The sequence below is a fragment of the Zingiber officinale genome, chromosome 5A, assembly GCF_018446385.1.
Source record: "Zingiber officinale cultivar Zhangliang chromosome 5A, Zo_v1.1, whole genome shotgun sequence".
Lineage (NCBI taxonomy): Eukaryota > Viridiplantae > Streptophyta > Magnoliopsida > Zingiberales > Zingiberaceae > Zingiber > Zingiber officinale.
Genome location: NC_055994.1, coordinates 131,980,718 through 132,002,909, shown reverse-complemented (window position 1 = coordinate 132,002,909; position 22,192 = coordinate 131,980,718). Strand labels below are relative to the sequence as shown.

At 43.5% G+C, this 22,192-nt stretch overlaps 2 protein-coding genes and 1 pseudogene across 5 annotated transcripts; 1 reads left to right on the top strand and 2 right to left on the bottom strand.

The window, feature by feature from the left end:
* Positions 1-1,378: 1,378 nt before the first annotated feature.
* LOC121981861 (ribonuclease III domain-containing protein RNC1, chloroplastic-like) lies at positions 1,379-16,034 on the bottom strand. 4 transcript variants are annotated; one of them, XM_042534618.1, is made up of 11 exons: positions 15,031-16,034; positions 12,283-12,487; positions 11,938-12,138; positions 9,110-9,196; positions 7,343-8,863; positions 7,103-7,274; positions 6,809-7,026; positions 6,608-6,715; positions 6,405-6,530; positions 6,078-6,307; positions 1,379-1,904 (listed from the first exon to the last, which is right to left on the bottom strand). In XM_042534618.1, exons 1-5 carry the CDS (start codon positions 15,810-15,812, stop codon positions 8,546-8,548), a joined length of 1,593 nt encoding a protein of 530 aa, XP_042390552.1. In that variant the 5' UTR covers positions 15,813-16,034; the 3' UTR covers positions 1,379-1,904; positions 6,078-6,307; positions 6,405-6,530; positions 6,608-6,715; positions 6,809-7,026; positions 7,103-7,274; positions 7,343-8,545. The 4 variants fall into 4 exon arrangements, with proteins under 4 accessions (XP_042390552.1, XP_042390553.1, XP_042390554.1 ...); XM_042534619.1 differs by lacking the exons at positions 1,379-1,904; positions 6,078-6,307; positions 6,405-6,530; ... (2 more) ...; positions 7,103-7,274; positions 15,031-16,034 and adding an exon at positions 12,856-13,130 and having other exon boundaries at positions 8,475-8,863; XM_042534620.1 differs by lacking the exons at positions 1,379-1,904; positions 6,078-6,307; positions 6,405-6,530; ... (2 more) ...; positions 7,103-7,274; positions 15,031-16,034 and adding an exon at positions 12,856-13,121 and having other exon boundaries at positions 8,475-8,863; positions 12,256-12,487.
* On the bottom strand, positions 2,566-7,516 carry LOC121980030 (probable protein phosphatase 2C 33). The gene is made up of 8 exons (XM_042532002.1): positions 7,343-7,516; positions 7,103-7,274; positions 6,809-7,026; positions 6,649-6,737; positions 6,405-6,546; positions 6,078-6,307; positions 2,945-3,158; positions 2,566-2,895 (listed from the first exon to the last, which is right to left on the bottom strand). Exons 1-8 carry the CDS (start codon positions 7,514-7,516, stop codon positions 2,566-2,568), a joined length of 1,569 nt encoding a protein of 522 aa, XP_042387936.1.
* LOC121981863 lies at positions 16,026-17,741 on the top strand (annotated as a pseudogene).
* Positions 17,742-22,192: the final 4,451 nt, after the last annotated feature.

Here is a 22,192-nt window from a genome sequence, read left to right as displayed (position 1 = left end):
CTTGTAATATAATCCAGATTATATTACAAGATTGATTATTTTATTTGGTTTCATTTTTAACTTGTAATGTAATGTAATCTGGATTATAAAATATAATGAAGTTTTGTAATCTGGATTACAAAAGAAACACATTGTAATCCGATTACATTACGAGGTCACCTTTTAATAAAAATTTGAATATCAAATATACCCCTAGTTGTCGCCGCCCATCTTTGCCCGCCGCCACTGCCACCGCCCACCACCGCCACCGTCCACCACTACCCCCCGGCGGCTGCCGACGATGGCCGACGACCGGCGGCGGCCAGAGACCGACGGCAGCGGTCACCGCAAGCTCCGACAGAGATGTAGCGCCTGCCGATAGAAGTCGTAGGATATTTTTGTCATTTTATAATAATAAGAATTCCATTCCTTATAAAAATAATTGACACCAAATAAAAAAATGTAATCATCTTTGTAATCAAAGATTACATATATTTCATTACCAAACGTAGTAATGTAATCAAGATTACATTACATTACACATTTGATTACATTACAAGCTCAATTACATTACACCCAACCAAACGTAGCTTAAGACATTATTATTTCTTATCGCACATATTAAATTTTAAATCCATCGATTAATTATATGCACATAACATGGCATGTCTATATTTAGTAATTACAAGAGCATCCACATCAGATACACTATTCAAAAATTTTACCTTAAATTTTAAATAAGGTAGTTAAAAAATTTTTGAATAAGCTACCCTATCCATTCTCTAAATTATGTATTTATGAACAATGCTTTTCTAAATTTAGAGAATGGATTCCATTCCCTAAACATTATAGAGGAGAAAGAAGAAATAAAGAAGCTGATATATGATATATTGAAAATTAGATATCTAAATTTAATAAAGTAACTTTTTTACCTTAAATTATACATTTTGGATTGGGAAACTGACATGGATACTCTTATAACTTGCTATAATATTATAATAGCTAATTATAGTTATAATAGTTATAGTTCATAGTTATTACAATACTAACTTATTTTGTTTAATAACATTCATGTGATAATAATTATGAAATAGTAATTACTATAATTACGATAGTTGAACTACGTAGATATAATTGCTATAATATTTTAGCAACTACAGTATTGATATAACTAGTTTATTGATTCAAGATTTAATATACGTGATAAAAAAAAATAATAATACCGAACAATCTATTTGAGGATGAAATGTCACTTTTAGGTACTATTTTGAATTTAATTATTATTTATTTCATTAATGCTTATTTTGTGGTGCATATCACAGAAATTTATAAAAATGAAGCCTTTCTATTCGTTATGCAATAATTATTCAATAATTAGACATCTTTTTCTCAATCAGAATTATGATAGAGTTTGCACTTTGTGTAATTCTTTTCCTCAATCACAATAGAACAGTACAACTCTTTGCAATTTTACTTGAGGCTCGAGTACAAAGAAGTCATTTGTTGAGAAATAGGGATTGCATCAGTACTGGTCCACCATACAAATATCGGCATTGGTTAATCTTCAAACGATCGCAACCCGAGATATCACACATTTTACAGTCCAAACAACAATTAGGCAACCAACTCGGAGCATCAGCCTGACAGATTATTCGCCTTGCCCATTATACATTTACTAGAGATTAACTTGGCTCCACGCTGTGTTTCACCTTGACATCGTTGATTTGCGAGGCCGTTTTCCCTCCATGGCGTCTTTCTTTCTCCGGCAATCATGGCAGAGGTATGGACCCTCCCACGGCCTTGATGTTGCAGGAAAAGAATCACTGGAATGAACTAATTGATCGTCATCTTGTACTTGGTCTGCCTGGCAAATAGCACAGCGTTGATTCCCTGAGTTCTCCATCGACGAGATGTTCTTTCCCAGTCTGTGTACAGAATGGCATTAGAAAAGACCAAGTTATGTCTAAATTGCAAATTTTGCTATTTCTATATATTAAGCATGGCTCCATTCAGAAAAGATTGGCAGTAATAAAAGAGATGCGAGGTGGACAACAATAGAAATGATGCCTCATACTAAATTGTATCGGATCGTTTATGAACGATGAATGATTTTTAGCACGTAAACTTGTAAACTTCAAAACACGATTAGAAACACATTCGGTCTCTCGGTGATACACTAGAAATGCTTCAAACCATGGCTTTACAAGGCATATATATAGTGGCATATATTCAGTTGACGGGCATATTGCAGTTGGTACTAAAAAAATACTACTGATATGTATGCAACAAAACATATTAATCAATAGGTTTAAAATTGTGCATGTTCTATCAAAAGATTTGACCAGCTTATTAAATGGATTATCTAAAGGTAAATGTGTTGTAGACAAGGAACATGATTAATTTATGACCCATTGATTTGAATTACCACCCCCATCGAAAACTCAGAACTGAGGCTACACAGCATCCATCTGGTTCACCACTTGCTGGATAGCCTTCCCTGTAGACTGTAGTCTCCTTCATCCAGACCATTACAAATAGGAACCAAGGTTAGGAGGGACAAAAGTAGCACCACCCACTTCTGGAATTTCAAGCACTGCAACTCATGACATATTGTTGAGACCAGATCCAACCTCCTGTATGGTTGTTGTTGGAGTTGAGCAGCCTGTAGCAAGAGTGGTTAGCAGTCATGGGCATCAGTTGTGAACCTATGGCTGTGCTGTTGGACCAACCAGCTATTGGTGCAAATATAGCTGCCAAGTATAATAAAGGGAGATACAGACCATCAATAAGGCTAGTGTACTCCCCTCCTTGGCCCAGCACAGTTGAACAATCATATGCAAGAGCGCAAGCGACATGAGGACAAGTTTCCCATGCCACTGAATTAAGTGCTTCGATGTAGAACCTCCAAATTCGACCCTAAAGCAACATATTCATCATTGACAGTTGAATATCCTTCAACTGGCACCATCCAATGTCTGCATTGCTTATTAGCCCTGTGATTCATGATGCCAGTCAACTCATTTCGCTTCCATATTCTTTCCTTCTTGATCTCGCCACCCTTATTGCATTCTCTCCACTTACACCTGACTGCAACCTCAAGTTCCTTGCAAAGATTCTTCCATCTCACAAGAAGTTCCAGTCCCTGCTTCCTCTTGCTAACTGTGCAAATCCAACCTCTGCTGTTCTTTTTGCATCACGATGATAGTACTTGGGTATAACTTGCTCCTTGTGTTTGTATTCCAGTCTGTTCTACATCGACCTCCTTAGGCTGGTTCCTGCACTACCAAGCATTTTTTTTTGTTTCCTTTCTTCTTTCAGCACATTCTGTAATATCCAACAAAGACCTAAACAAAGAAAAGGTCATGTTCCCAATTTGCTACTTCAACAAAAGGTCTAATTGTGCTTATCCATCTTGAAAACACAATCAGAAGAAAGGTTTCATTTGCAATTTGCTACTTCCAAGAAAGGGTCAAGCTTTGTTATCCATCTCCAATGAAGACCTAACCAGAGAAAATGTCATGTTCTCAAATTGTTGCTTTCAATAAAGGGTTGAGTTTCCTTCAGAACCCTCAAGTGCTTTTGTTTTCCTCAGTGTATGTTGTATGCCTAAGATTTATCTTCATCCTTGTTTTACTTTATCCTTTCTACCTTTGTCCTCTCTTTTTATTGATGTGCTAATCTAAGGTTAATGGGACAATTGGTTGCAAGCTAAACTAATTCCTTAAGTTGTTTTACAGCACGTGGGCATTATGTTTTCATTTCATTATGTTCGTGCCTTCAGTTTTAAGGGATTGATAAAAAAGAAAATTACTCTTATTGAAACAGATCAAGTGATAGCTTCGTCTAAGCTAAGGCATTGCAACACCAAGCCTCTCAGTTGTTTAATAGCGTTGCAGTATCTCAAACCTGAGCGTGATCAATATCTTCATCAAACATTCACTAGAATTCATGATTCAGGACTCATGATGTAGATTAATTAGGGAGTTTTAAATTTTATGTCTCAAAGTAGAATGTTTTAATTTTGAAAATGAAGTTTCAAACTTTTATGGGCTTTAAAAATTATGAGAATTTGTAAGAATTTATTTTGGCTCATTCGTAGCAAACCAAGCAGCTTAAATTGTTATTTAGAGGAATACACTATTCCAGGATGGCTATTTATTTCCCACGTTTGTATGGTTAGATTTATTACCAAGTTTTAAGGAGAATTGTCTATGGTTGGGGCTTTTAAAAGAGGCCCCCAATTGCTCTGGTTAGTTCATCTTTTTAGTTAATAAACTCTGAATCACTTAATGCAGTTTGCTTTTCCTCTGTGATTTTTGTTCATCTCAAAATTACATCAAATATTATAATAATTCCTAGTTTGGCTTGTCGGTGATTTTCCTTCAGCCACCGCCCATGCTCTCTACCACATCTGCCTTCTCTTCCACATGCTATTGCATTTGATCCACATCAATCAAGATCGTTTATCCTTCTCATCATTCTAGCATTGCACATCTCTCTGTGAATCCATGTTTCCATCAGATCACCACAAATCCGACCAAATTCAATCCACGAGTTGCAGCAACACACTCTTCCTCCAAAGGCAACTCTCACTGCCTCATGCAGAACCCAACACCAAGAGGTCTCCATTGCAGGTCAACTTTAATTAATAAAAAACCTTCCTAATTAATTTGCATCGTCTCCTTTAGATTGTACAACTTGAGAAAGTGTTAGGTTGGTTCTAGATGTCCACATGAAGCCTGATCCAAGTTAACCTCTGTTTATGTTAGCCATCAATATACATCACATCATTTTCAATTAACTTCTATTTTTTTTCAAATATAATATTTTTTAAATAAAGAGATTGATAATTGATGCGGTGATGATGAAGGGCCCCATCCCGCTGCCACGGTGGAGGTCAAAGTCAAGGCGGTCAACGTATAGATGGCATCAGTGGGTCGGGCTAAGTATGCCCCATCCGGGGAGAAGGCTCCGACCCGCCGTCGCCTTCGACACGAGGAGCAATCGAACAACCGACGCTCAAGGGAGACAATGTGCAGAAGCCGAGCCGAGTGACTACTCCGCTCGGCCAGACAACAGAGATCGATGTGTGCAGAGTTCAACTTCGGCCGAACGGCTATCCCGCTCGACCTAGCAACAGGTTTCAGCCGAGCGGCTACCCCGCTCAGCCTGACAGCAAGCTTCAGCAATAACACAGTGGACCTTCGGTCGAGCAGACACACCGAGGAACAGCGAGGTTCTGACCGATCAGACGGGACACCAGGGCGGCGAAATTCAAGTCAAGCAGCCAACCCACTCGGCCTAGCAGTACACTCCTGATGATATCCCGTGATATCCTTTTGGGAGTTGATGTCGCCGACACCGGGTATGGGCTGCCAGAAAATCGTACGGCGAAAACTTCCACTATCACTTCAGAGATATGCTCGGCCTGTTAAGGTACTGTGTGACACTTTTACTGACAAGTCTTTTCAGAGAAAGCTTTGAGGAGCGTACTCGCCTTGGGAAGCGTGCACGCGCGCTACCAGAGCTCTATATAAAGGGGGGTCCAAGTATCAGCGGAGGTATGCGATATTCACTATTTGTGCTATAGTCTTCTTGTTGCTCCGCTTTCCATTTCATCGCCGGTGACTAATTTGAATGTCAGAGGGCCAACGTCGGAGACCCCTTCCCTGACTCGGCACTGTCGTAGTCTGTGTTGCAGGTTCACACGGAGTCCACAGGAGGCCAGCGTGAGCGCCACATCCCCAGCTTTCCGTCTCCTCGACTTTCAAACAGGATCAATAATCATTACATATGAACTATTCCTAAACATATACTTCAGACTGATATAATAGGCTAACTTGATTGAGATGCACTGATTAAACTTTAAGTTAATATGATAATATCTGAGTGCATTTGCATATGCAGACATGTGATGCAATCAAGCATCACATGCGTCCAGGTACAGCATATTAACCACTTTTTAAAAAGTGGATAATCTAACTAAAATAAAATGCACAACAACGTGAAGGTAAAATCTAGAAGTTAAGATATATCAAAGCATGACTGGTCAAGTGAAATACTAATGGCAGATAATCAAAGTGTGACCACAGTAGTACCTTTCTTCCAGCATAGCCGACCCTTCCTCAAACAATTCCTCCACAGCTCCAACAGAAGACAGTTTGGTAGGTTTACCAGCACCATTCTTCGACTTCTTCCCGAAAAGGAGGGATCTGAACTTGTTTTGCTGCTTTAATATTGAAGGTTGTACAAATGTACAATCTGGTGGAATGATATCAACAACTAGGCAAGTTGTGTCATCTTTTAGCCCACTTTTTCGTAAAGCTTCCTAATCAAGTTGATCAAACAAGCATTCTTCAAGTGGTCCTGAGGAAGGAAAATTGTAACCAAATCAATAGAGACAAATTGGTTACATTTGTGATCACCTTGACAACAAGCTTCGCAGCAAGTTCTGCAGGAAGTCCTCGGCAAGCTTTGGCAGCTAGCTCAGATGGAAGAGCGTCCCAAATGCCGTCAGAAGCAATTATTAACCGTCCTCCAGCAGCTGAAAGCTGATCACCCAACAATCTAACGCAAATTAGTTCAAATAACAGGATAACTATGAATAACTAGACTCAGCAACCTTCACCTTCACTTGCTTCACATGAGGAATTGGGACAATGAACTCGCCTACATCTGTATCTCCAATCGACCTCGAAAGGCATAGCCCGCCAGGCCAGCATCGGAGTGGCCCAATCTGAGAGCAGCATCAGATGGATCTGATAATATGGGGCACAAGCTTTTGCTAATATTGAAACAATGCAGGAATTTTTTTTTGGTGATCCTTTACCTCTTTCCCTCCACAAAGGTTAAGTCTTCCAACCTCCCCACCACTGGCAGTAACACGTTCTCTCTCCTCAACATTCTCTTCCAGTCTATGGTCGACCGTTAGCAACGAAACTACGCCATCCAGTGAATCCAGTATGCAGCGAGAATCACCTACAGATGCAACCGTCACAGTCCAACCATCGATGACAACGAGTGTCGCCGTTGTCCCAGAAGTCTCCCCTGGAGGAACAAACAAGGCTTAGTTTAAGATTGGTCAAGAGCACAGAATTAAGAAACCAGACGAAGAAAATATTGCCTTTGCGCTGGAACTCGGTGTCTGCCTTAACAAAACCAGCAACAAGTGCCCGAGGAAGGGCTTCAAGCCACTCTTCTCTACCAATTCCCTGAGGAATCGTGCTCATGACGTGATCCAAAAGGTGCTCTTTTGCAAACACAGCAGCAGAAGCTCCATTGTGCCCGTCAAAGATCTGCCCACTAGCTGCTGTCAAACGAAAGGAAACTGCGGAAGCCCAAGACGAAAAGGAGAAGAGGATACCGCGAACACCGAGAACAAGGACGCGGGGTCGCCAGGAGCCCGGAAGCAGACGGGCCTCAGAAGGAAGTAATCTTCCCCCCTCTTAGCGAAACCGGCGTGGCCATACTTAATGGATGGCTTCTGAGACTTGCCGCCTCGGATCTCCCGGCCGATGAGGGTTGCCAGGGGTACCATGGGGGGCTGAATGCTCGGATCTCGTGGCCGTACGTCGGTTGCCATCGTTCGCCGGTGAGGCTATCGCCAAGGAACCCTAATACATTCCCCTCCAGCGAAATACTCACTCACCTTCACTTTCCCTCATCCCGGCACGGCACGTTGCCAACCTCGCATGCCAAACGAAGACGAGGACGATCAGACAAAGGCCGAGTCTTTGACCAAGAACTGGCTCCGACGAATGGAGCCCGATGTGCCGGCTGCAGAAATCGACCTCCCAGATCGAGAGGAGACAAGCGTACGGCGCGCGATTACATGGAAAAAATAAGCCAAATTGGGCGAACAAATCGAGATGAGACGATAAAGCAAGAGAAGCGGAAATGCTCCACACCAGATCAATCAACGGACCTGTAGGCTGCTACAAAGCAAAGATGACTGAGAAAAGAAAAAGATTCAACAGCGTAGAGAGAGAAAGGGATGAAAGGAACCACTTTTATGTGTCATCCAGTTGTTTCCCTTTCCATAACAGCGCGCTCGCTCTTCACTGGCAAATCTGAAAGCTCTCTCGATTCGCCTGGGAGTAGCTGGACGCCTCTTGTGCGCAGACTGGGACTGGACTGGGACTGGCCGCATGTGCAAGGCAGCAGAATGAGTGGACCACCGCCCACTGTCGCAATGGCTCGGAACAGGAATCGAAGGTCAGTCAATTCGACTGGATTGAAACAACAAGAATATCTCGGCTGAGTTGTTTCGGTCGGAAAAGATAGGATCCGTGACTTCAAGATGATCCAATCTTCTACTCTGGAATTCCAGATCAATGCTAGCACACAAGAACGCCGGTGATGATCGGAGGGCAACAGCAACAGGTTCGAAGAGGTCTCTCCCATTTTACAGATGATAATCTTCAGAACCTTTGCTAATCATATCATCGATTTCTTGTTGGGGATTTTGAAGCCTCAGTTGCATTACAATGGGGAAGTTGATGCATTGGCGATACGATTGATTTGGCATATTGAAGGTAACTCGAAAAAAAAATGGGTATGCTTGTATTCACACAGCCTTTGGCTGGATTTGCTCGAAATCAAACACTTGAAACATCAAGCGCCTCACATCCGGTTTGCCGTAGATGGTATACGCAAGCCCGTGTATGGCTTGCTGGACTGCAGTCGATGCAGGATTTCTCAGCCTCCGGTTGTGCTCAAACTTATCTTGAACCGACTCTCCGTAAATGATGAAGTGATGAAGGTGCCGATCCCTCAAGTATCGGCCGCAGAACTTGTTCATTAATGTGCGCCGGTGCCTTTCTTGTATCCATCTTCCGGGGGCATCAAGATGCTTCATTAGCAATCTTTCTGCCATCACGAGATCCTGAAGAAGAGATAAAAAAATGAAATCTTCTTATAAAATCTTCTTGGATGTTAGTTGGTAAAAGGATGGGAATTGGTTGAATATATTTCCCCAAATTACCCAATTATTTCATCAAATTCCAATTGTTATTGTTAAAAAGATTTCATCTTTCCTTTTAATAGAAGCCAAAATGGATGTTTGATACTACCGGAAAAACAGCATCAAGGAAATAATGACCAAGGGTCAGTTTCATGATAGAAGTTGTACCTGAATCTTTTGCCCAACATATTCCAACCGTTCTAGACAAAATCTTGGATGCTCGAACTTGTATTTGGATGAGTGTAAAAATGCCAACTGCCATATGCTAAATTGTGTTAAAACTGGATGACAGAATAATTGCAGGTTCGTACGAAACCAAGATATTTGTAACCTAATGAAAAACCAAAATAGTAGCGTGTTGATTTATCAATAGCAAGAGAGCGAGAAAAATCTTAATAATTTTTATACAAGGAAATGAGGAAGAACAGCTTCAGGCAACATTGATAAAGAAAACATTCCTAATAAAAAAGAAACGGATCTGATTCAGTGAAGAAGTTGCAAGGTAGCTTAGTCCAGTCCTATTGATCTGTCTAACAGATATTTGTCATTAACTATGTTTGACTTGAATTCTTCTATGGAATTTTTAACAAACCTATCGACTACATGCGAAATCTTTGTTTCTACTCTCATTGGAAAAGTATGACAGCAAATTTCCACCAAAATATTTGTCTCAAAGTACTCATACAGAGGCTATAATCAGGTGGCATCATTATACTTATTTCAGCTTTTCCAAATGTAGCCTATTCTGATGGAGTCATAAAGGTGCTGTAGTGAGATCATATTTCTTTCTTTCCATGATTGCTCCAGATGATATAATAACCAGTACTCGACCAAACAACTAGCAAAATGTAGCTTTAGCTATTGAGACAACACTGGATAAGGGAATAAAATGATGTAATTCTGAGAGGAATCATATGTAGTCCGGCACGAGCATGACAAGTTAGAGCACATCGCTAATAAATCACTAGTAAATTATGCCAGAACCGACGTCCAAGGGTAAGTTAGTTCTACACATAGATTTCTCAGGATGACTGCACCAATGAAAATAAGAGTGTTGAGATTTTTTTTCCTTCATACTGGTCTTCCTTGGTCTTACTTGAAAACACTCTACCCTGCCTGATTTCATTTTCCTAGATAGAAGTGAATATGATAATGTTGTCTCAGAACTCAGGGAAAATAACTACTAATAGGAGAGAAAGGTTTCTGCCAAAGTGGGCAACTTCAATAAATTTCGAGTAAATGGAAATGAAATTTGATTTGTCAAGGTTGTGATTGGGAATTAAAAGACAGGAAAAAATGGCAATAAGAGCAGGTTTGATCTACCTTTTGGCAGCATAAAGAAAGTTTGTACTTTATGATCCATTAGGATTTTAATCATATCACTGACAAGTGAATTAGAGAAAACAGTAGAAGAATTAGGAGGACAAATTTGTCCACAAAGAAGCGAAGCTATTAACTGATCGAATCTCCTTCCAATATTTCAGTTAATTACTTTCAAGATACCAATGCACCAAAAGACAACATGGTGTAGAACTTAGTAGGGAAAGAGAAATTGGAATAGGAATTAGACAAGATGTGAGGAAGGAAAGAGGAAAGTAGTTTGAGATAAAAGTACAATATATGTTTCCTGGACTCTAAAACATTCCCAAAAAAATATTAAAATCTTAAACTACCACATCCTTTAATGAACCATATAGTCTGTGAGTTCTAATGCAATCAACGAAGTCCACGCAATCATTTAGGTCTCTCGTGCAATATTTTGGAGTTCCATGCACTAAAAATGTGCATACTTTTGGTTGTTCTAATACACTGTCTGCTTATTTTTGCACCTAGAATACATTTTCCTGAAGTCCCTTACAAATCAATATGGTTCTCCATCATTTTTCTCCTGTACAAAAGAACCGCAGTTCAGAGGGTGATGTGAGAGACACTAGTGATTAAGATCCACTTGAAGTTGATCCAAGTGACAAAAAAATATGGCCGATTGTGTCATTCAATGAGAAATTGTTGCAAGGAACTAGAAGTAGAAGAAACAAGGTGGCCTTTGAGAATAGCGCCAGTTTCATCAGGTTTTTGTTGGAAGGGTGAAGTTTAAGGGGCAGTCAACCGCAAAGACACTGGTGGACAAAGAAAGTATCACAGCAAGGAATTAAATCATCCTCATGAAAATTGATTTGAAGTAAATCAAACTAATATGCATTAGATTTAAGGTTTAAGGTTCATGGGAAAAGGAAGAAGTTGAGTGCTAAGCTTTTTAAATCAAAATCTCTCTGCTTAAAGGCTTTACCATGACATACCAACTTAAATGATCCTGCAATATGTACTTGCAGTAAGCTTATAATTTTCATTGCTGAAAGTAATTTTTCTTCATGAAGTGAGCCTTGGCGCAACGGTAAAGTTGTTGCCATATGATCAAAAGGTCACGGGTTCGAATCCTGGAAACAACCTCTTGCAAAAAGCAAGGTAAGGCTGCATACAATGGATCCTTCCCCGGGACCTCGCATGGCGGGAGCTTCGTGCACCGGGCTGCCCTTATTAAAGTATTTTTTCTTCATATTTTATCATGTGAGCGATATATTAGCCATGGAACTGGTTGGCTCAAAGTGTCAGGAGCATAACTAAAGGACATAGCATTTTCCTCCATTGTAACTCTGTAACATGGTACATATTATCTAAGTTTTCACAAATAAGAAATAGTTAGATCTTATCTAGTTAAATCAATGTCCTACAGCTCATGATGCTTGCTTGACATGACACAAATAGATGAAACATTGGGAGATCTAAACATCATATGTATGCCAATGGACCCTGGACAAAGGCAGTATTGCGCCCAGACGTAACAGTAGAAGGGGGTTCAAAAGAAAATTATACAGATGATCCAAAACACCAGAACCATGAATAGTTAATAATTTCATAGTCAATCAAATTCAAACAAGTATAAACTATACAGCTGCCAATGGGTCCTACAAAATCAAAACAGAATATTCAGGGGTTACCTGAAGACCAAGGCCAAGTTCAATATTCCTTGCCTCAGCGACTTCTGGAATTCGATCATTCATGAACAAAGGATATCCCAATGCTTCCATGATTTTAGGCCTACTGTCAAAGTCCCAGATATTCCCTCGAAATCGATGCATACCTGGTGGTACACATGCTCTAAAAAGCCTTGGATGGGCAAAAAGAGCATCTTGTGGAGGCTGTATGGAACACGACAAAATGGCATAATCAATGATTTTTCAAGATTCTTAAAAATTAAAGATATAATGAGATGTTATGAACATGGAACAGCATGAATGATCAGTAAAATAATGCACTTGAAATAATCAACAACAGTGGCATGCCCTGTATGAAGCCATATCTTGCCAGCTAATTTGTTTGTTCTCAAACTCCGCCGAGACATAATCAACATCTTCCAATTGCCGCCTCAATTTTGGTTGACAGCTTTCATCTTCTGGGTCCATACCAAATGCCTCAAATAGTACACGATATACTTCAGGCATACCAAAACACAAATATATGGCTCCAAACAATGCCCAAAATACAGACCTGAAAAAAAAAGACAATACACATTATATGTAGTAATATCAATCGCCCCCACAAAACTTCCAAAAATAATCCGCCTTCAGAAAAAATAACAATATTGATTTTTCTTCCACTAAGCGGTCATAGTTGAGACCATTTATCCATCAAAAGAAGTAAAGAGTAAAGTTATGCTTAGGTTATTAAGGGTTGTGTTAGGTTATCAGCCAGCATTAAAACTATGGCAAATGTTCAATGAATAGATCTATTAAACTAATATTAATGAGATAATTTTACTAGGAATTAATTAAGTTTATTTAAATTATCTCAATGTTGGGAGTTGATTAAAATTATTAACCTAAAGTTATTTAATTAAACTCTAACTTACAACTTACCTGCGTACCCTGTTTCGGCCAAGCGACAAATCTGACGTGTCGCTGGGACCACGCGACAAGTCAGGAAGCATCGCCAAGACTGCACAGTGCGTCCGGGCCCATCGCCCGGGCTCGGGCAACGCTTCTGAGCCTATCGCTGGGCTTGGACGACGCATCCTAGCTCACGCGACGCATCGCGGTGATGAAATGGCGACGACGGTTCCAAGCATGGCGGTGGCGGAAGGAGGTGCGTTACCGCCTAAAACACTGTCTCAGGCAAAGGCAGTGCGATTGATGTCCACCTCCCGCCAAGGCGGTGCCCTCGGCTGCCATTTAGAACACTACTCATTAAAAGCAGGGAAGGGGGATAGGGACACAAGGAGGATCATATCAACGATCATGTATGATTTATCATTAGTTTATTTTTAGTATATGGTTTATGTATTATCACTATTTTATTTTTAGTAAGAAACACATTCTAAATGCACTTTTACCTATTGCTTAGCAAAGCAATTTCAGAGATGGTAAGTACTAAACTAGTTTTAGAGAATCTGAATAAGTATTTTGGCTTCGTCCTTTTGAAATCAATCTTTGCAATGCTAAAACCTCTCTTATTATTATCTCTTTTAAAGAGATATTTTCCTGATATCAGAATGGAAAAGGTAATTGTTACATCAATATGTCAAAGTATGCTTTGACCCATCTACCAAATTGTTCTCTTGTTGAATTAAAAACGAAGTTAAATTAATCTTTGCTTAATTTCCTCTACTTAGTATATTAGCTTCAAATTATCTTAGAACAACTTAATTTGGATTGGAAAAGTCTCTCAGACAAGGAACTAGAACATCTTTTGCTGACCATGTTGAATCAGCTTTTGAACTACAGTGGATGAACCAATAGCCCTAACCAAGCTTCGCTAGAATGGGCCTTAAAGAGTGCACAATATGATTCTTCTGTAGGTTAGAAAGGTCTTAAGACTTTACTAGTTGAGATATTAGCTGATTTGATGACTTGGCAGTAGACAAAGGGCATAAGTCTTGGAGTTTGAATAATAGCATATCCTTCTTCAATTATTTGAAATCCTACAGAAAACTTAATATGCAAAAAAGAAATGTCATCATTATAACTGAAATCAATCATTTTATCGGTTGACTAACCTTTTCAGTATATTCTATGCTTAATACATCTCTATTGTCTGACTTCAAGGCTCATGTTATAGTTTGCCTTTTGTATAAGAGAATCCGATCTCCAATTTCAAGTTTTTGCTTAGTGTTAATCTTGCATCTGTACTAATCAAACTACACACGTATAAACATCCATCAAGCTGGTATTTGTTCTAAACTTCTAAAGCCTGCCAAAAGATTAGTATGTCCTGCTACATCAATATTTTTTAATCACTAAAATGACAAAAACATCCCTCACCAAACCACTCTGTTGAACACAACAAGGTGAATTGTACAACATAACACACGCACACAATGGGATGTGTTGAATAAGTCAACTCCAATGTCTACATAGTGGAGTTATCCATTGACTTGCAAAATTTGTCAATCCTACCACAAGATTTTGATGGGGAGGAAATTGAAACATGAACAAAGCTCAAGGATCTTCTCTAGAGAAACAAGATATTATTAAGGAAGCCTCAGATGTTAAAATGTGAAGCCTCAGAAAGGAATCTAAAGTTTTTTTAAATCCTGCAAGGATTATCAAGCCACATCTCTGAAATACTTATATTAAAAACTGTTCTATTTTGTTTATCCTACTTCTTGATATCACGTACTTTTTTCTTGAGCAGCCATGTGGATGTGAGTCGCTAGGCTCTGATGGTAGAAATTACATGGAAATGAGTGGAGCTCTATGGATGAGATTAAAGACTATTATGACTTCAAATAAGCATTCTCTACTTCTATTAGATTATACTGTCAATATACTCAATACCTAATTCAATTACTAGTCTTGAATACATTTTATTTGGGATAAACATAGATGAGAACTAGTGGAATTTTAGGGCTGAGATTAGGACTATTATGACTATAATAAACATTCATTTACATTCATTTAGGCTGTGGAACTAATACATAATTTCTGGTTTTAGACTCCTGGATCCATTTTCTACACAAACTAATTATTAAGTGCTGCTTTAGTTTTGACGGGGGAAAATGAGCATTAAAAAAACGATAACTAAACAAGACTTACTTCGCTGGAGGTTCCTTATCCTTGCGAATCATTTTATCCATATCATCATAAGGAAACACCAGGTTGTGCAAGCTAGCTGCTTTAATCCATTTGGGAAGATTCCTCTTTCCTATCAGTTCAAAAACCATCTCCCTCATTGGCGCAGGCGATTCTCGTGGATAACGTTGCAGGAAATACTCAGCGAATGCAAGCTCAAGCACGTACTGCCCCAGGAAGCTGAGTCTGGAGTGTCCGTTCCTGACGTGCTTGGCATTGGCACGCTGGCAGTCTGGCGCCGGGTGCTGGAACGCTAGGTACAGCAGTGTGTCAAACTGCTTGGCTGGATTCCCATCGTCAAGTTGGTCGGACGAGTCGAGGGGGTACCCCAGGGCCTGCTTGGCCTCGAGGAGGTACTCGTCTATCCAAGTGCGGTCAGCATTGTTAAGGCGGGCGGAAGGAAGGCAGGAGCTAAGAAGCGGCAGGGACTTGAGGGACAACTGAGGGCTGTTGAGGAAGCGCTGGGTGAGCTTCGCATCGTCGAGCGGAGGTTTGAGGATGAATCGGCGTGGAGGAACCTTCTTCTTGGGGAAAGCGACCTTCTTGCGCTCGGCGAGCTCACGGAGGAGGCGCTGGGGACTATTTGGGGGAGCTTCTGGCACGGGCGTGCTGGCGATGGCGAGAGCCCGGCGACGGGTAGTCGTCCGGCGGGACCTGACGTAGGAGCGAAAGGGGAGAGGAGAAAGGGAAGTGGAGAAGGAGAGGTCGACGGATGAGAGGCCATGGAGCGGAGAAAAGAGCTCCATTTTCGATCTGTGGGTGTAGGAGAGCGGCGGTTAATTTTAGATTTTTGCAAGGGTTTGGAGTGAGAAAAAAAACAAGCATCGGCGATAAGGAAGGTGGAGGATTTGCTGTTTGGAGTGTTGGAAGATACGACGTGCACTTTGGTTGGATTTTTTTTTTTTAATTATCGGTAAAAGGCACTTAAAAAATATTTTAAAAAGACTCTCGTCGTACACCTCCACGATCCAGTGGATGAGATCGCCGGGGAAGGTTTGCATTCCAACCTCGCCCCAAAACTGCCGGCACCATCCCTTCTTCCGCTTCTTGGAGAGCTGCCCCAGAACCCTCTCCGCCTTCAACCAAATCCACGGCCAGTTCATCGCCACCGGCCTCGCCTCCCACACCTACCCCCTCTCCCGCCTCCTCCTCCTCCTCTCCTCCCTCCCTCCCCCCTCTCCTTCCCTCCCCCACGCCGCGGCCCTCCTCCGCTTCGCCTCCTCGCCTTTCCTCCCAAACACTCTCGTGTCTTCCCTTGCCGACGCCGGCCGCGCACACCTCGCCCTCGCCCTGTACTCCCACCTCTTCCTCCGCCTCCGCACGGCCAAGCCCAACGGTCACACTTTTCCCTCCCTGCTCAAGGCTTGCGCCGCAGCTGGCTCTTCCTTCTACCCCTCCGGCCGCGCCCTTCATGCCCACGTCGTCAAGTTCCTCGACCCCGACGCCGTCGACCACTTCGTCTCCGCCGCGTTGCTCAGCTTCTACTCCCGCTGCGGAAATGTGGCATCTTGCCGGCGCATATTCGACCGCATCAAGGACCCCGACTTGCCCGCGTGGAATTGCATCATCTCGGCGTACGCTCGCTCCTCCGGCGACGGAGGGGATGCTGACCCCCGCATGCAGAGCCTGTTCCTCTTCCGAAATTTGCAGCTTTCCTCTCCTTTTCGCCCTAACGAGATCACGCTCGTGGCAGTGATCGGCGCTTGCGGCGATCTGGGCGCTCTAGGGCAGGGAATTTGGGCGCATGCATACATGAAACTCAACCATTTGACTGTGAACCAGTTCGTGGCCACGGCTTTGATCGATATGTACTCCAAATGCGGACGAGTAGATCTGGCCGAGCAAGTGTTCTCTTCATTTCCGCACAAAGACACGCTCTGCTACAACGCAATGATTCGAGGGCTCTCTGTTCATGGTCGCGGCCAGCATGCAGTTGAGTTGTTCGACAGAATGACCAGAGAGGGCGTTGGGGTCGACGAGGTGACCTTTGTGGTCGTCATGAACGCTTGTGCCCATTCTGGATTGGTCGATGAGGGGCAGAGACTGTTCCATAGAATGAAGAAGGATTTCGGAATCGATCCAAAGACGGAGCACTATGGATGTTTGGTGGATCTGTTAGGTCGATCAGGTCTGCTCGAGGAGGCTAAAGAAGTGCTCGAATGCATGCCTATGAAGCCTAATCCAATCTTGTTCAGGACCTTGTTAACAGCTTGTGCAGTCCATAACAACTTGGAGCTCGGAGAAAGAGTGATGGCGAAGCTAATGGATTCAGAGCCGCTGCACGGTGGCAACTACGTGCTGTTGTCGAACATGTACGCAAGAGCAAGCAGATGGGACGGTGTGATACAGGCCAGAGCCCTCATGAAGAACAAGGGCATCGCCAAGTCACCTGGTTCGAGTTTTGTTTAGATTAATGGATCGAAGTTTCTGATGGGAGACGAGGCACACCCACTTTGGAAGGAGATTCATGAGACGCTGACTGACGATGGATAAAAGGTTGCATGAGTCGAACATGACAAGGACAAAGGAGTAGGGTTACGAGAGCCCAGCTGAGTTTTATAGTGTTTAATTTTATTTAACAAAGATTATCGAGTTGAGTTAAATCGAACCTAAAATGTCATTGAAATAATTATTCAAAGACTTTATTTCTTTTTTTTTTTTTTTATGTTACAGACCTCTCAATTTAAATTTATTTAATTATTTAAAATATTTTTATTTTAAACTTATTTGATTGGTTATAGAACTTAATAATAGAAATGTACTCGTTCATTTTGAAAAAAAAATATTTATTTATACGATGATTGATCTTGTCCAAAAGTGGTAAAGTCGGTCAGCTAGGGGCATGTCTCTGTCATTAACCAAGTGAAGATTTTACATTATCCTATGCAATACAGAGAATGTTAATGTCAGATCAGAGAGCGAGTTTTCGGTGTTAACCTTCTGATGCTTAAGCCAATGATCAAGTTGAGTAGATGAATAATAAACATTATAGTAAAGTGTGTGTAGAGAACTATATCATCGCATACCTTCACATGTAAATAGAGATTCTTTTTTAAGGACAAGTCGAAAAGTGTCTCTGTACCTTTCCTTAAACGAGCACGCAAATCTCTATGATTTAACAGGCTTGAAGCTTATAAAGCACGATTTGCTTGTAGGATATTCTTTGTCTTTTATAGCACAAAGTTTCAAAATAGTACAACTTAGCAAGTATATGGGGCCCATATTAGGCTGACCGGTCATCACTTAGGGAGGTCGTTAGCTCGACCTTATGGGACGTCCTCCACAACTCTGTCTTCACTTGTTCTCTCCCTTAGCTGTAAAGACACAACATGTCCAATCGCTCGACCTCCTCAATCGGCTGATGTAGTCGGGTTAGGTTTAGGAGCGCTAATTAATGAAGCTTGCCTGACGTGGATCTCCGACCGGTCGTATGGTCCTCCGACGAACCTGCAAGGAAGTCGGGCCGGGAAGGGGTTCCCGGCGACGACCCTCCGACGCTCAAGTCAGGCTAAGCTCAACAAGAAAGTGGCTCCAAGAATCGTAGAATGCGTACCTCCGACGAAAGATGAGGGTCTTTATATAGGGTTGTGGAGAAGCGGGTGCACACATACCGAGGTGTACACGTGTCCTCAGCCCATACCCCAGTAAAGACCTGTCAGTGAGCTTACCTGACCCCATACTGCTACAGTCCAAGCACGTCTTCGATGGGACAGCGGAACCCCCTGTCATAAGGTTTGGAGTACGGCCTAGTCCTAGAGCATGACAGCTGTCAGAAGATGTTCCTTGTCCTTCTCTCCCTACTCCATGCCGTGGCGTCCGGCCGGTCGGCACTCACCTCCCGTCCGCCCGGCCGGCACTCACATCACGTCCGGCCCTCCATATGCACTAGTATGCTTGGGAGATCCTCGATAATGTGCTATGTGGGGACTGTTCGCAGTATGCTACCTTATGTCTTCGACCGAGCGTGTCATCCGCTCGGCCCTATGATCCTGTTCAGCGAGCGTCGAAACCCCGACTCCCGCCGGGGCACCTTTTGCCATCATTTAGACACCGTGGGCCGTCCGGGCGTTCGACCCACCCTTATCCGGTCGGCCATCTGCCCTTTAACTTCCACGTGACGTTGACTTCCCACAACAGGGGTCCCCTGTTCTTACCGCCGGATCACTTGCCTCCCCTTCAAGTCTAGTCGAAGGAGGCGATTAGTCCGACTGACTGGACTGCGAATCTAGCCGAGCGGCGCCTTCGTACCATTATCCTCCGCTCGGCTGACAGCAGGGATGGCCTTGTAGGCAACAGCAACATTCCTTGAATCTCCTCGTAATCTGCGCCAATCTTCGACATTAAGGCTGAGCATGCGCTCATTAAATGCTTCGAATGGCTGAATGTCACGTGGTGCACTGTCGTCATCGTACGGAGGCGGCGGCGTGGTGCTTTGATGGGATCGAAGCGGTTCGAAATGAACGACGTGATGCGCGCTTTGATTCCCGTGACCTGGATCCAACGGTGGAGGCCGCCCGGACTCCACCCTATAAAATCTTCGTTTTCTCCTCCGTCGCCTTAATCCTTCTTTCGCGTGCTCCCGGTTACTCCTCGCGTTCTAGAGCTCCGGCGATCGTATTCTCCTGCTTCCGTCGATCCTAGGTGTTCTTCCCTCGATCCTCCTTTTTCCCGTAAGATTCTCCTCTTTTCTTTCTCGTTTCCGGTGCTTTCTTTGCATGTCTTTCCCCAGTTTTCGCTTCCAGGGTACTCTTTTCGCTTGCTGCCGTCTTTCTTCTACCTTTTTTATTTCTCCCGCTCGGATCATGGCTAGTTCTTCTCATCCTGAAGACCAGTCCCTCGGCCCATGGTACACTACCATGCAGTCCCGATTCGACCAGCGTGACTTTGATGTTCTGACAGACAATTTTGAAATCCCCGATGATTTTGAACTTCTTTTGGCCGGTCCCTCCGCTCGGCCACACAGGCCGCCGCGCGGAGCTTTCTGTGTCTTCCGAGACCAGTTTACTGCTGGTCTGTGTTTCCCTGTACATCCTTTCATTATAGATGTTTGTAACTTTTTCGGTGTTCCGCTCGGCAGTCTAGTACCCAATATTTTTCGCCTTCTCTGCGGGGTTGTTGTTTTGTTCAAAATCCACAACATCCCCCTCCGACCGGACGTTTTTTTTATTTCTATTACCCTAAGCAGTCCGAGCCGGGCACCTTCATGTTCCAAGCTCGGCCCGGTCTAGTCTTCTTTAACAAACTGTCTTCTTCCAATAAACATTGGAAGGAGTTTTTTTTCTATATTCGTATGCCTGATCAGGCCAATTTTCGGACCAAGTGGCAGGTCGACCTACCCCCCACTCCTGAGCTGAAGAAATTCAAGACCCAACCGGACTACCTCCATGCTGCAAACATGCTAGCCGGTCTACGGCTCGACATCAATAAGTTTCTTCACGAAGGAGTGATGTACATCTTCGGTCTGAGTCCCATACGGACTCCTCTTCCGACCAGCTTCGGTAAGAATTTTACTTGGGCGTTTGCTTTGATTGCTAACTGATTTTTCTCCTTTCTTTTGCAGCGGACATCGTAATGGAGTCGGTAATGGCCGACATTCTGAAGAGAAAGGCGGCGGCGCTCGAAGCCGCAAAGGAGATGGAGGCACTCTGCATCCAGCCGGTCGGCTCGCACAAAGAAGGGAGCGGGACACATGCTGGGGAGTCGGTCGCTCAGGCTTCTCTCCCAGAGCCAGCGGCTGGGGCAACCCTCAGCCAAGAGCCCTCCGCTCGGGGTGACGGCTTAGCTCCAGAAGAGGAGCAGCCTCACCCGAAAAGGCGCCGAGTGGAGACTCCCGTCCGCTCAGCCACATCTGCTGTTCAACCCTCCGGCCGAGCCACTGCAAGTGCTCGCGGTAAGGCTCCGGAGATCGAAGTCATTTCGTCCGATCGGACTCCTTCAGAATGGGACGAGCCGGAGGCCCCTATTGAGGCTATTCCGGTCAGCACCCTTCCGCCCTCTCAACCAGTCAGGCGTTCAACCATCCACTCTCAGTTTTCGGCGCCGGCCTCTGATCCTCTTCCGGATGCCGGTCGGACGACCCCAGGTCATGGTCGCACAATACGACTCACTCTTCATCTTCCAACTGAAGAACTGCTGCCAGAGGCTGACCAACCGACTGCGCTCGAGCATACCATCACTTTGAAGGGCCCACTAGCTGAGATGTGGGCCGACGCTCGGGCACGCGTCGCGCTCATCCCCCTCTGAAATTTGGCCAATAGCCATATGCAGCAGGCCACGGGGGTAAGTTTATTTTCTCCGAGTTTTGTATGCATTCCTTCCGATCGGCCAATAACAACTTCTTATTTCTTTTGTCAGAGATGGGTGGAGGAGATTGTTGTCTCCAACCGCCTGGCCTTGGTAGATGAAGAACTAAGGCAACTGAAGGCGGTCGTCGGTCCGTCCGGCTCTAAAGGCTCCTCCTATTCTGAGCTGCAAAAGGAGCTGAAGAAAGCTCAAGATTTGTTGGCGGCCGAGCAGAAAAAGACGGTCGATCAGGCCCATGCCTTGGCCGAGCCCGAGCGACAAGTCAAGTCGCTCGACACAAAAATAACTCTGGCCACCACTCGAAAAAACACGGCCATTTCCGACTTGGAGAAGAAGAACGTGGAGGCTCGGGGCCTGGAGCTGAAGGTAAAGGAGCTGATGGAGCAGCTTGATAGAGAGAAGGCGGGCCGCTCGCCCGATGCGGACAAGCTTCAAAATCTAAAGGATTCCCTTACTGCCTCCCAGGCGGCCCTCAAAGAATATCAAGAGGCCGAGCCGAGTCGGGTCGCTGCCCTAAGACAGAGCTACATCCGCTCGCCTGAATTCACGGAGAAAATCTGCGAGCGGATGTACACAGCCTTCGACTTGGCTATGACCGTCACCACCACGTATCTGAAGTCTAAGGGTCTTCTTCCGGAGTCCACTACTATTCCAGTCGGCGATCAAGTGGCGCTCCTGGACAACATCCCCAAGGACCTTTATGATTACATTGAGTAGACGTCTTTATATGTAGTTAGGCCGCTAGGCCAAAAAATGATTTATTATTTTTTTTTTTTGTACTTAGGCCGCTCGGCCTAAAGTTTTAATTTTAATGCAATGTTTT